The sequence below is a fragment of the Theileria orientalis genome, chromosome 3 (assembly GCF_000740895.1).
Source record: "Theileria orientalis strain Shintoku DNA, chromosome 3, complete genome".
Classification (NCBI taxonomy): domain Eukaryota; phylum Apicomplexa; class Aconoidasida; order Piroplasmida; family Theileriidae; genus Theileria; species Theileria orientalis.
Genome location: NC_025262.1, coordinates 1,264,463 through 1,278,084, shown reverse-complemented (window position 1 = coordinate 1,278,084; position 13,622 = coordinate 1,264,463). Strand labels below are relative to the sequence as shown.

The 13,622-nt window shown below is 40.5% G+C and overlaps 7 protein-coding genes across 7 annotated transcripts; 3 read left to right on the top strand and 4 right to left on the bottom strand.

Moving 5' to 3' along the window:
- Positions 1 to 185: 185 nt before the first annotated feature.
- On the top strand, positions 186 to 1,553 carry TOT_030000595 (uncharacterized protein; the record flags this gene model as incomplete). The annotated part of the gene is made up of 3 exons (XM_009693338.1): positions 186 to 222; positions 314 to 352; positions 421 to 1,553. The coding sequence occupies 3 exons, from the start codon at positions 186 to 188 to the stop codon at positions 1,551 to 1,553; spliced, it is 1,209 nt and encodes a 402-aa protein (XP_009691633.1).
- A 208-nt stretch (positions 1,554 to 1,761) lies between these two features.
- TOT_030000594 (conserved hypothetical protein) lies at positions 1,762 to 3,905 on the bottom strand (the record flags this gene model as incomplete). Its single annotated transcript, XM_009693337.1, has 7 exons — positions 1,762 to 2,232; positions 2,428 to 2,703; positions 2,785 to 2,963; positions 3,060 to 3,137; positions 3,179 to 3,498; positions 3,542 to 3,675; positions 3,711 to 3,905. 7 exons carry the CDS (start codon positions 3,903 to 3,905, stop codon positions 1,762 to 1,764), a joined length of 1,653 nt encoding a protein of 550 aa, XP_009691632.1.
- A 344-nt stretch (positions 3,906 to 4,249) lies between these two features.
- TOT_030000593 (uncharacterized protein) lies at positions 4,250 to 6,475 on the top strand (the record flags this gene model as incomplete). The annotated part of the gene is made up of 3 exons (XM_009693336.1): positions 4,250 to 5,298; positions 5,389 to 5,971; positions 6,008 to 6,475. 3 exons carry the CDS (start codon positions 4,250 to 4,252, stop codon positions 6,473 to 6,475), a joined length of 2,100 nt encoding a protein of 699 aa, XP_009691631.1.
- A 186-nt stretch (positions 6,476 to 6,661) lies between these two features.
- TOT_030000592 (uncharacterized protein) lies at positions 6,662 to 7,956 on the bottom strand (the record flags this gene model as incomplete). Its single annotated transcript, XM_009693335.1, has 4 exons — positions 6,662 to 6,869; positions 7,029 to 7,749; positions 7,775 to 7,861; positions 7,911 to 7,956. The coding sequence occupies 4 exons, from the start codon at positions 7,954 to 7,956 to the stop codon at positions 6,662 to 6,664; spliced, it is 1,062 nt and encodes a 353-aa protein (XP_009691630.1).
- Positions 7,957 to 8,168: 212 nt separating this feature from the next.
- TOT_030000591 (conserved hypothetical protein) lies at positions 8,169 to 9,410 on the bottom strand (the record flags this gene model as incomplete). Its single annotated transcript, XM_009693334.1, has 1 exon — positions 8,169 to 9,410. One exon carries the CDS (start codon positions 9,408 to 9,410, stop codon positions 8,169 to 8,171), a length of 1,242 nt encoding a protein of 413 aa, XP_009691629.1.
- A 992-nt stretch (positions 9,411 to 10,402) lies between these two features.
- TOT_030000590 (uncharacterized protein) lies at positions 10,403 to 11,727 on the top strand (the record flags this gene model as incomplete). Its single annotated transcript, XM_009693333.1, has 4 exons — positions 10,403 to 10,592; positions 10,725 to 11,140; positions 11,207 to 11,231; positions 11,429 to 11,727. 4 exons carry the CDS (start codon positions 10,403 to 10,405, stop codon positions 11,725 to 11,727), a joined length of 930 nt encoding a protein of 309 aa, XP_009691628.1.
- A 339-nt stretch (positions 11,728 to 12,066) lies between these two features.
- On the bottom strand, positions 12,067 to 13,620 carry TOT_030000589 (conserved hypothetical protein; the record flags this gene model as incomplete). The annotated part of the gene is made up of 7 exons (XM_009693332.1): positions 12,067 to 12,165; positions 12,192 to 12,243; positions 12,323 to 12,410; positions 12,478 to 12,628; positions 12,706 to 12,927; positions 13,123 to 13,262; positions 13,386 to 13,620. The coding sequence occupies 7 exons, from the start codon at positions 13,618 to 13,620 to the stop codon at positions 12,067 to 12,069; spliced, it is 987 nt and encodes a 328-aa protein (XP_009691627.1).
- Between the last annotated feature and the right edge of the window lie 2 nt (positions 13,621 to 13,622).

Below are 13,622 nucleotides of genomic sequence, written 5' to 3'. Positions count from 1 at the left end.
TTAGAAGCCTAATGTGTAAATTAGTGTGGTGCTGACTTTGGAGCGTATTCATCGGTATCATTTCAAAGTCATACCTTCCAAGTTTCGAAGACTTACCGACCTTCGGCATTTTTGAATTAATGTACAATTAGCTTAAAATTCACTTTTATTAATATTATGGGTCTTGGCTTTTATATATAACACAGATGGGAGCCCATTCTTCCAAATCGCCGCCAAATGGAGGTAAATAACACCTACTTATTAGACAAATAACCATTCACACACCATTACTGTATAATAGAATATACATACACTCACTCATAATTACGATTAGGTCTTCGAGTTCATCGAGTATATCCCAACGGGCCCGGAGGTAACTCTATTTACGGCTAGCTAACTTAGTAAACCGGAAAACCCCGCACTCCAATAACTCTTCTTTAGATGTCGCCGGAATAGAGCCCTTTTTCGACTACGTTCTGGATGCGGATGGCTACACCTACACCGACGACTCGGACGAGACCCTGAACTTGTTTACGAAGTACGTGAGCGACCACGAGAATCAGCAGATTTGCCTCAACGTCTACAACGCGCGCAAGAAGAACATCCGCGAGGTGTTCATAGTCCCGCAGAAGTGGGACGGCATCGGATTCCTGGGCCTGACGCTCAAGTTCGGCCTCTTCAACTGTCTGGACGAGGGCGCGCACATCGTCCACGTCTACGACAAGTCCCCAGCGCAAAAGGCAGGGCTCATGCCGATTACCGACTACCTGCTCGGCACAAACATGCAACTGTTCTTCGACCTGGACTGCGTGAGGATCCACGTCGCGAACCAGGTGGACAAGGAGGTGGTCCTCATCGTGTACAACAGCGTCACCGAGACTGTGCGGAGGGCCTTGATCGTTCCCCGGGAGAATTGGGGCGGCAAGGGGACCCTCGGCTGCGATTTGGCCAAGGGGTACATTCACCGCATCCCCTACGTCAAGGCGCTCTTTACCTACCCCTCAATTGAGACCTACTCGACCTACGATTCAAACAACGCTGGCGAGGTCGTGGACACGATTGACCTCTCAATAGGCAACGTCGACAACTACTACAACAACAGTGCGAATACCACACTGAGGCAGGACGACTCTCAGCGCCAGCAAGTGGCCGAGACTTCTGAAACTGCCGAGTCTGGCGCTCCCTTCACCGCTGCCGCCGCGCCTCAAAATAACCTACAGCTTGAAGTTAAGTTCGATGGAAGTGGCGAGCCACTATCAGAACATGAATCGCACCAGGGGGACCTTCAGCCTGACCACAGTCAATCCGATTACCAGTACCAGCATGACCAACAGCCGCCCCCCTCCGACGATGAGGTCCGCAGGCCGCATCATCACGTCTCAGAAGAGCAGGCGCCTGACCCGGATGTTAGCTACGAGAGCTCCGACTCCTACAAGCCTCCGACCATGCTAAACTTGCAATCTGACTACATCAATCTTGACTTAGTCGACAACCGCAGGGTGAATCCCGATCCCAGTCCCAAGGGCGCTGATGAGGTCAGTCAGCTCGACAAGGGCCAACTGTTTCAGTTGTAAATAAATGGTAGTAACAACACTAATATATTTTCAAAAATGCATTTCCGTCACGTATTCATTATACTAACGGCCGCTAACACATCATGATATCAACGGTTCGTAATGACAATACATGATATCAACGGATCGTCGTGCTACCACGTGATATCAACAGATAGTCGTGCTAACATTACTCTGGTAACAAGTATGAAATAGTATCAACACATTATCAGGGTATGTTTAATATGTCCTTCATCATTCTAAATTTATCCTTCAGGTGATCAGCTCTATATCTACTCTCCAGCTGTTTCATGAAAGCCTTATCGTACTCGCAGCCTGTTTTACGGTTATAATTTACATTCAGTTCCTTCAATCTGCGTATGTTGGACAGACTCATCTCATTCCTTGGGTAGGCCTTATATTCGTAGTCGTTTCTACTCATCTTAGATTGTGAGTTCAAATATTTGCTCAGACTACCTTGGTACGGGTAACTATAAAATAACTCCAATTCCATGCTCAGTGACTCTATTAACAGTATTTCCATTATTAGGCCGTACAGCAGCTTCATATTATCTTCCTTGATTGTGGTACTTGACTTATACGATAAGCTGACCATCTCATTCCACTCCTTGGGCGTGATATTCAACTCACTGAGTATGTTACATCTTATAACCTTAAGCTTCTTTATTATGTTAAACATCTGAACAAGTAGTCATTTATTGGACATATTACAAATCGCTTATTCAATTACTGGGATGATACACATCACCTAGTTAATTATTGCACATGTTATAAATAACTGTACATATGCTACCAACTAATAAACGTGTATAAGCTAGCAACTAACAAACATGTATATACTACCAACTAATAGGTGTCTGTATTTTTGTATTACCTCTTCTACGTTCTTGTTCCCTGAAGTCCTTTCAATCATTTTCAATAGTGATGCTTCAAACTTCTTTACTTTCGAACCTTCTAATTTTGAACTAGACTGACCCATCTTCTTGAGGTATGATCTTTTTATGCTGTTTATAATATCACCTATGCTTTCATGCTTAAAGTGAAATTCAATTATTTGTTCATATTCCTTTAATCTGCACTCTTTGCTCACATTTAAATTGAACTCGTTGACGTAAGTTTCCACATACTTTTCCGGCAATTCCACCAGCCTCTAATTTGTAAACATTAGTTACTTGTGTCAATTTATTTCAGTAAACAGGTGCCATTACTACTTACACTACTTAAAACTAACATCTGACGTTATTTGTATATTGTTTATTGAGTTTGGCTCTATATATTTTTTAACCAATCCTGCCCATATTAACTCTTCTCCAACGAGTTTGTCGTTGGTGAGCAGCAGATACTCACCCATGTTCCCCTTCAGATTTGATAACATAAAACTTGACCCAAAAATGCTGTAATATTCGTTACCTGATTACAAGTCAATTTTATCACTTATGCACCGTTGTTACCAATATGTGTGTATGTGTGATTACCGACGATTATATCGTACTCATATCTACTTACTTAGGTTAAGTTGGTATGATGAATGCTTATAGCAGGCCGAGTAGCTCGATATGAAACATAAATTTGCTCCAAATGCCTCTAAATATCAATATTATTTGACAATTGCTATTTTAACTTACCCATTTGTCCATTCCCGTACACCAATAACGGCTTCTTATATGTTCTCATTATGTACAAAAGGTCACATATGTTATTCAAATAGTCATATAACCCCTCTTTTATTTGATCCATTTTATTCCCAAGTTGGTTCTTGGTCGTATTTAGCTTCGATAGCTTCGCATATGATTCAAAAAAAAGTGATATTTCTGCCATGTCCAGCCCCTTCGAAAAAACACTTCTGGTCATTGACGTTAGCACAACCATCCTTTTGTACACGTTTGTTTCCAAGTCACTCAACTCTCTGCAAAGGCTTGCGATACAGCCGCTTCCGAGGTACTCGCTGTGAACACGGTTATTCTTCAAATTAATTTTGTGGCGCGTACCTGTTTAGGGTCATAAACCCTACACCTACGTTACTTTTTAGTAGAAGCGGGGACTCTGATACTGATTTTGTATTCAAATCCAATGGAGCTTCATAATAGTTCCCCTCGAGGTGTTCGAAGTAGGGATTAGAAAACTAAATTATTAATTTAAGGCTTAAATTATACTTACGGGCACCCTTTCTATCTCATCCTTTGTAAAGCGTCTAAATTTATCTTGATTTTTAGGCTCTAGATCCAGATTTTGCCTATCAGATGTTGTATGATCTTCATTCAGGGTCGAAAATGCCTTAAATAGTAGTTTTTTATCCAATCTAATTTTATTCCGTATAATTTTTAAAGGTTCTTTAGCAAATAAACTCAACATTTTAAACTTAAACAACTAATTTGCTTTTGTGTTTGCTTACACCTTAATGTGTATTGTTGTAGGGTCAATCAGTCAATTTATTATTAAAATAGGCATATTTGTAACATATTTGTAATGTAATTTTATACGAATAACTGTTATATATTTATAAAAATATAATAAGTTGTCATCTACTTATTTCAAGTTATTCCATTTTTGAGAATCGAGATACACAGGATTCCACAAATTTTGTTGATCTTTTTACAATATATGTAGAAAATAGTCAGAAATTCAGATTATTTAAAGACATAAATACATTTATTTATGGGAATCCTGAACCATATAGTCTTATTATACTGTAGAATATGAGAATAGGAAACGCTGTCAATAGTTATTTTAAAGTTCAACACATTTCAAAAAATTACCTAAAAAGGACTAAATCAGCTGACAATCAACTGACCATATTCAAAAATAGGGGTTTTATTAACCGTAAAAGGAATATTAGATTGCACAGACAATCCTCTGTCGCCAATACAGATACTAGCAGCTCCGACCGTGGACCATTAAGTAGATACTTGGATAACTTAAAATGCCATGTAAACGTCTGGGGATCTTCACTGGTTGAACTTGAGGTTAAACTCGACGGTTTGAAGTACTTGAGAAGCCGAAGTAGGTTTCTAAGGAAGTTTGGTAGCATAGAATTGGTGTCAAACGGACGTAGGTTTGCGCCTAACGAGGTTCAGTTATTCTCGCTGAGGCCACAACTAACAGGGTCTGACCTTTTAATCAACGCCCCGAAGGGCTCTGGGAAAACGTTTTTATATCTGCTGCCGCACCTTGTGTACAATTACCTGTTCAACAACTACGACAGTTTCATTAAGAACTCAGGGCTTAACCTTGATAATCATAAGGTAGCTGTGTTGCTTCCAACGATTGACATGGTGTTGGATGATAGTAGGACGGCGAACGGGTGTTTTAAAAGATATAGGAAGGTGGCAAGTCTGCTCTACAAAAACCTGGCGTTAAACGATTTGGACCACGTGGTGGACTCGGATTTGATATACTCAACGCCGAAGAGTTTTTTAAAGTTACTGGTGAGGGACAGCTCAGTTCGTTCTAGTGTGCGATTTGTCGTGGTTGATGAATCGGAGAGGATGATTGTGGGAGAGTTTGCGTACCTATTGGCAAGAATAAAGAGTCTGTTGCCAGTCGACTCACAATTTATTTTTCTCTCGAACTTTAGTCACAACCATCCACTGCACCAGTTTGCCTCTAGGTTTCTCAAGTTAAATTTTAAAATCATATCATTCACGAATAGGGCCGAAAAGAGGACTAAGCTAATTCGGCACATATATGGGCCGATAAGAAGCATCGACAAACACGTACAAATATACAATTCAATTAACTCGAATGAGTTTAAAGAGGATGTTGACGCTTTTGGTGTTGATGAGGATGATACTACTAATAAGTTAAACGTTGATGATTACGAATGTATCATAAAAAGTCCAACTGGCTTAGACAATGATGGTGTAAATGCGTCCTTAATTGAAAACACCAATAAAGAACATATTACACAGGTGGATGGACCACCTGAAGGCGACATGGTTAAGAGGCTGGAGTCAAGAATAAGGCTGAACAGAGATGCAATACTAAACACTAAAAACAGAGTTGCTTTGAATGATTTTAAAATAGAATACGTACTCTATGAACCGTCAAGATTCTTGGACGCCCTAACTAATGAATTGGACGTGAATAGGAAGACGCTGGTATACTTTCCGACTGTGAGGATGTGCCAGTTTTGCTACATTTACATAAAACACTACCTGAGGAGATTTAGCCGTGCCAATGGCCTTGTCGATGGCGATACGTTCATGTTTTACGATTTTCACACCGGCCTCAGTTTAGAAAAGAGGAGATATGTGCTCGATAGCTTCAAGTTAGCAGCCAGAGGAATTCTCTTCTGCACAAACCTGGCGATTGGCATTAACTTTCACAACGTAAGCAAGGTGATACAGGTCTCATTTGTCTTTAACGTCTATGAGCTGCTGAACAAGTTCGCGCACCCAGTACGCAACATAAATGGCCACGTCACCTGCAGTGCTGACCTGAGAGACACTGGTGAGTCCGATCGTGGCCATTCAGTAGAGAGTGTGCTTCTTTTAAACAATCTTGACGGGCACATTTTGTACGAGTATTATAAAAATGATGTTAGTGTGAGCTATAAAAGTTCATTCACAGCCTCCAGTGCACACGATGCCAGTTTAGACCTTAGGCGTTCTAATTTCGATGTTTACTTGCTCAACAGCTGTGAGTTAATGTATAGAAGTTTACTCGGCTTCTATTCCGAAAATGCTCAGAGGCTCAAGTTGGACAGGTGGATGATTCCTAGCTTCCTAAATGAGTTTTTACTCTCGTTCGGAGTCACGCAACCTTTTAGTGTTTCTAAACATTTCGCCCTTAGGACTCAGCTAATTGATTCGCCGGGTCTGGAGGTCTCTCGTTGCTCCAACAGAAAGTCTGAGCTTATTTCCGCTTTAAAGGCGTATCCAGGGTTTATTTCCAAGTCACGGCAGGCCAACATTACAGTTTAAACATCATTATAATTTGGTCAACCCTAAACATCCATACACATATACATACTTGTATATATATATATACATACTTATGTATACACACATACACATATATAGATACATACAAGAATACACATATAATATACACATAGGTATACATATATATATAAAGTAACACAATATTGATATAATAATATAATCACCTTAAAGGTGCTGAATTAGTTGGTTGAATGTATACAGTATTTGTGACCTGTTTGAGCATCCCAGTATGCTTATCTTGCCACTTTTAAACACCAGACACGAACTTGTTCTATTTGAAGCAATCAGCTCGTTTTCCAGCACTCGTTCCAACTCCATGCCAATATCAAGGTTATCCTTAAACAGGAGTGTGTTATTGTACATATCCGAGTCACTGAATACCAACGATTTGTTACCATTATTACCACTTTTATTGTTACCATTGTTACTATTAGTGTTACCATTGTTGTTATCAGTAACACTATCACCATTACCGCTATTATTTGAGTCATGGTCCGTCTCTTCACTCTGTGGGCTTAAGCTAAACTCAAACCTCAAATAGTTTTTAAATAGGTTTACGTTGATGTGCTTTGGGTCCAATTTGCGATATATCTCCTCTAAATTTAGCTCATTTTTTAACACTATTTTACAGTACAGCTGATCTATTTTAAACGTCTTAAGTGACTCTGACACCTTGAATATCCTAGGGTTATCTACGTACTTCCATGTTAGTCCGTTCCCGTCCAGTCCAAACCTGCTCTTGTTATCTCTATTCTGCCTCGTCAGTTCACGGTCTGTTCTATGCGATGACTGGCGGCCTACTCTACTCGATGTCTGCTCGGAACCTAAGCCAGAGTGTGCTTGATCTGTACTTGGTCGCGTGTTGTTTTCTTCAGAGCCTGAGTTCATGCTGTTATAGTTGTATGTACTTGATGGCGGTATTTGCACCTTCCACTTTGTCCTGTACTTTATCTTCCTGACCGTCTTTGCCAGCCTTTTATACGCTTGCTTCTCCGTTAGTGTTCCCATGATGAGCACCCTTCCGTTGGAGTATATTCTGCACACGCAGAATGGGTTCAGAAAGGTCACCTTCACTGACGCCTTCGAGTATTCACTTCTGCTCATGCTTCTCGCTATGTGTACCAGCTCGTTGTCGCTCAAGTGCCAGTTTGTCAGAAACGCCGACGCCCACAACACCGATATATCCGAGGAGACTATTTCAAGGTTTCCTGCGGCAATTTTAATAAAAATCCACGGATTAACTCCATTTTTTCCTTACATACCACTTTATTCACTTACCTTGTGGATTGCAAGCTCCTCTTAGGTCCACGTGTGTGGAATCACACTCTTCGTAGCTCTCTGGGACCTTCATTGCTCCATATTCTACTATGAACTTATTCGTTCCATTTAAATTAATCCATATTATTAAACATACTCGTTTTCATCAAATTTATATTCTTTACTTCCTCATTCACTTTCATTATTTACATCAATTTCATCTTACCCCTCTTAGCCTTCCATCACACCAACTAGGAATCATTAAATCTTTCACCGCATCAGAAACAGCACCTACTACCACTATCCATGGATATTTAAACATATAGACATAGATCACACACGCACGTACATACATTTTCATACACGTGTTTATTTATGCACACTCCCTTGCTCGTATTCTTAATGTTTTAATACATTAATTCTGCCACATTGAGGTGACGTTGTTGTTGTTCCCGAAGGGGTAGAACGGCTGCGGCGTGTAGTAGCTCACAAGTCCTGGTGGATTTTGGAGCCTGTCGTTGGAGTACGGGTACGTGAAGTACACGCCGTCCTTGGCTGACATGTTTCCGCCTCCCAGCGAGTTCGGGCCCATGTTGCTGCTGCCCAGGTTTCCCGAGGACAGGTTGCTGTTGTTCCCGGTGACGGGGCCCATGTTGCTGTTCGTGTTTACTGGCGCCATGTTCGCGTTGTTGTTTACTGGCTGCAGGTTCGACCCTGAGTTTGACACGTGGAACCTGTCGAACTTTTTCGGGTCTTCGAAGTAGAACCCCTTTCGGTCGTAGTAGTTCGGGAACACTTCGTTCTGCGGCCTTTCCGTCATCCTGTTGGTTCTCGGCTTCTGGAAGTGCCTCCAGTCTGGCCACTGCTTCGTCCACATCTCGTCCTCGAGGCATCCGAACGTGAACCTGCTTTCGTTGAAGTCGAACTCCTTTGGCATAACTACTGCTGGTCTCTCCTTAGGCCTCTCTGGTTTTTCCTGTGTCCGTTGTTCCTGTGGTTTTGGCTGTTCTCCCAGCCTTGGATTTTCGGTTAAACCTGATTTTGTTGCTAGTGATGACAATTTATCAACTGGCTGTGCTATGCTCGACGGTACTGTCGACTGTGATGTGCTTGTCGGCAGGTTGGTCCCCAATTTCGTCGTCATATTCGATGAACTTAGGTTTGACGATGATGACATTGAGTCTCTCTTCAGGAGCGACGCCCATGATGTGAATAGCTCCTTCTTTTCGTCTTCGCTTTCGGGCTTTTCTGGCTTCGTTTCCACTCTCGTGTTTGGTGACACTTTCATGGGCCTTTTTGGTCTTTCATCTTTGTTATAGCTTTTCTGCTTATACTTAGAGCTGCTTGAAAAACTGTTTGATCCTGATGACTGTGTTTTCGATGGATTCTTTTCATTTTTCGTGTTCGGCTTCACCAATTCCCATTCTCCTTGTTCGTGACCCAATTTCATTTGCATTATTCTCTCCACTTCAATTTGTATTTTATCCGCGTTATAATCACAGCCTTTTACCAACTTAATTATATCCATATAGTTGTAATTATAACTTTCCAGTACCGGAAGCAGATTCGATATCCATTTCTGGCTTCGTGGTGAGCATGGATATTTTAATTCTTCCTTTTTATTTCTACTTTCTTTTTTAAAATCCGATCTTGTCATTTTTACTTAAATCAGTTATGATTTCAAGGCTATGTAAGGCGCGTTACATTAAAAGACAGCAGGCAATAAAAATAAAGCATGATATTCCTTAAAAAAAACTCAACAAGAAAAATTTAGAAGTAAGGTTTCAATTTTAAGAATTGCTTTTAAATCTTATAAATATACACCAACTTCTACAACTCAATAAAACATAAGAAAACTGATTAAATATCTCAAGTTTGCTAACAAAATCACGACAAAATCAACAAACCATGTTATACGCAATTCAAGGCTCCTTGGATTTATTTGTGTTTTAAAAAAGTCTGTAGAGGGCTATATTTTTATCATCGGGCTAACTTCACCTGCTAAAATAGATTTTAGCTCAAACCAAATACCGCCTTTTTAAGATTTAAGTTATTTATCTTGCAATTCTACAAAACTCAAGCTGTCGATAAATTATAAATATTTACCTCTTTTTACTTCCAACTAATTAACATAACACTTTACTTCTTGAAATTAACACGAAAACGCCTACACAATAACTTCTTCCGTATTAAATTTAATTCTACATTTAATATAATTTTTATGTGTATGTTTACTAATCATTCAAAGTTGTTACAATTTGTTGTTTGATTTCATAATTGTTGGACAATATTGAAGAATCATATGTTCTTACCTTTTATCTTTAATATAACTCACATACAAATTACAACATTTGTATTATTGCTATTTTCAATTTTAATTTTTTATTTTAGCCCTCACTTTATTTTATTTACTTTGTTCTTATTTACTTTCATTTCTAATAGCTTTCGACCTTATATTTATACAAAATTTATAGTTTTATGCTATATATTAAATTTAATTATCATATGTTACTTTTTATATGATTTTGTGATTACACATAGCTCTACCGTTTTATGGTGATTCCATACACCAATTAGTTTTATTTTTGTACTATATTGTATATTTTTTTAAAGTAAAAGTAAAATATATTTAAACAGATGTTGAAATAGATGAGATACGCCCAAATAGTTCTTGGTCCTGCTGGGAGTGGCAAGACCACCTACTGCAAGGTGTTTCAGGACTATTTGTTCTCATGCAAGCGGAATTGCTACATCGTAAACCTGGATCCAGCCACTGAGGAGAGCCTAGTGTTTGAAAATGAGAAAAATAAGGGATATTTGAATCGAGACAAGGATAAAGGTAGAATTTTTTATGTTTAAACCTGTTTTAAGCACTCGATGCCCGTATCTTTTATCCTTCCACACTCACATCTAGTTACATTATCATGGAGCTACAGATACACACCAATTGAAACTTACTAATTCTGTTCAGCGAGCACTTTCGACACCGACATTCGCGACTTTGTGGACATTGGCACCGTCGTCGAGGCCGAGGACCTGGGACCGAACGGAGCGCTCGTGAGGAGCGCAGAGATGCTGGTGCAGAACCTGGATTGGCTCTCGGAGCAGCTGGAGGCGACCTATGGCGACGAGTCATACCTGCTCTTTGACACCCCCGGGCAGATCGAGTTATTTTTACACATCCCCTACGTTAAGTCGATATCGCAGCTGCTGCAGCGCTTGAACATAAACTGCCTCGCAGTGTACCTTCTGGACGTCTCCTTCATGAACGACCCCGCCAAGCTCATCTCAGGCTCCCTCGCAAGCCTCGCGGCCATGGTGAACCTGGAGATGCCTCACATAAACATCCTCTCCAAGTGCGACCTGATCTCAAACAAGTCAAACAAGGTGGTCAAGAACAACTTCATGGACGTCACCAGTAGCACTTTCGGGTTCTCCCCCGACGACCTCAAGTTCCAGAAACTTCACCTCTACAACGGTACTGTCGCCATAGTCACTTATTTAGTCACTATCATACTTGATTACTTGCTATGGTTGATTATTTAGTTGCCGTCTTATATAGTCCCTATCTAGTCACTGTCACATCAGTCTGCCTTAGTCATTCGACTCGAGCACCTATTCATTATTCTACAAGTTCCTATAAACTACTGTTCATATAAACTAATCTTCTCTTAGATCATTCAAACGGTGAAGCTGACGATAACGAGATTGAGTACGAGGAGTTTTACGAGATGGTCAACAGGTCCAGCGACGACCTGGTAAGCAGCCTCGACAAGCACCTGCCTCAGAGGTACAAGAAGCTGAACTTCGCCTTCGCCTCACTCCTCGAGGACTTCGACCTCGTTTCCTTCATGCCGCTCAACATCAACGACGAGGAATGCTTGGAGCAGATCCTCGTGGCCACTGACGTGGCTCTCCAGTACGGCGAGGAGGCTGAGCCCTCTGCCAAATTTGACCTTTCAGACACAATATAATGGTTTTAATCGCCCTCCCTGCGCCTTGCCAATACTCTCTATCGCATTGCATAACCACTAGGGGCCGTGTAAATAAATATTAAATATATTACTACTTTACATTCGTTTCAAGGGTTACTGGCCGTTTTTAGCACCTTGATCAGCTGCTTAACGTCGTACTTTGGGTCTAAAGAAAATGGCTCAAGCACTCGTTACCTGTAGTCTCATCAGTTTCTACAAGGTTTTATAGAAACGACTCAACGTTACCTTTATTTTCCTAAGAAAGAAGTCAGTAAGCTATCAGTTTCAAATGAGTATATTCTTGATTATATTTACTAAGTATTTAGCGTAATTCAATATTTAGTGCGGTACCTCCTGTTGTCCCTGTTGAACTTCGTCGTTCCAGCTCACAGCCAGCTTTTTAAAATTGAAGAAGTAGAAGAACAACTTTGATCTGTTCTGAAATTATTCGTTTACGGCTGTACTCTTACTCCGATGTTCCTTGTGGACGTCATGTAGTCCCTAACATTGTCGAAGCTAAACGGGCATTAGTTGCCGAAATGGTTTATCGTGCTAGTTAACCGTGCAATAACATGGGAATTCGCTACTTTCGTACCTTTCAAACGCCAAGAACCTTGCAAAGTATTTAATTTTCCCCTTCTGGAACAGCTTAATTTCAAACAGCACAATATAGTCCATGGATCCTGCACCGGCCATTATGTACGTGCATCATTGCGTGTTATCACGGTCACGTACTTTCCGCAACCTTACCTTGGTGTGTGTAGTATATTGCGTAGAGTGTCTCGCTGTGTACCATGAACACAAAGGTGCTTTTGTCCTCTTGCACGTAGCTGTCCAGTGTTGCAAACATGTTGTCCAGTCCCACGTTCAGGTCACTCGACTCCATCTCGTATATGTCCTCCTAGTGCGCCTCATTAACAAACAATTTCATGAATCCACGTTACACATCTAGCTACTCGTTGCAACCATTCTACTTACTGATAAGTTCAGTCCTGGGAACGCCTTTATTACACTCTTCGTGATGTTTCCCACACCTTCCGACTTAACTTTACACTCCCTTATTATTGAGTTCAACATGTTCTTATTTACGTTTTCCCCTCTCATGATCCTCGACGCCCATGACAGCAGTAACCACTTTGCTTCCGAGCTATTCATGCTTAGTGTTTTATACTTCTTTGAGGGCTCTATTGCCCACAAACTCTAATCGTCTTTATTAGCATACTATTTAGCGTACTTTCTAATAGCAGAGCTAGAACACTATTTGGCGTACTTTCTAATAGCAGAGCTAGAACACTATTTGGCGTACTTTCTAACAACATAGATACTATAATATTTAGTGCATCTATACGTATTGTCATCTATCTAATCTTCCATTATCACTAATCAGTGCTTTACCTCATTCTTTATGTATCCTATCATTGTGTCTGTGCTCTCGCTCGAGGCCACTGTGGTACTAACGTCATCAAACATCTCATCCAGGTCATATCCTACATGTCGTTTTAGCATAATCTTAGTTAAATTTAACTCAAGATTGACTACATTTCCAACAGTCAAGACCACTGGTCAGTTAGTCCTCGAATTACTTACACATTTCATCAAAATCCCGACCATTATGTCTTAAACACTTAACTAATCTATGTTCTATTCCTTGAACCTACCCATTATTCTAATGTTTGTTTTGCTTCCCCCTTGCTTACTTCCGAAACAGCAAGATACCAATTGCCTTATTGCCATGTACACATTTCTCGAGTTCCTCCTTTCATTTTTTACCTTTTCCTCCATCTTCTTTTGTATGAAGCAGCTTTTTTGGAAAAAGCCTTCCGATGCGCTTTCCAGGTCTTCGTAGAACCTGCTCGGCTTCACTGAGCATTCCGATGTTTGTGAGTATGCCATTT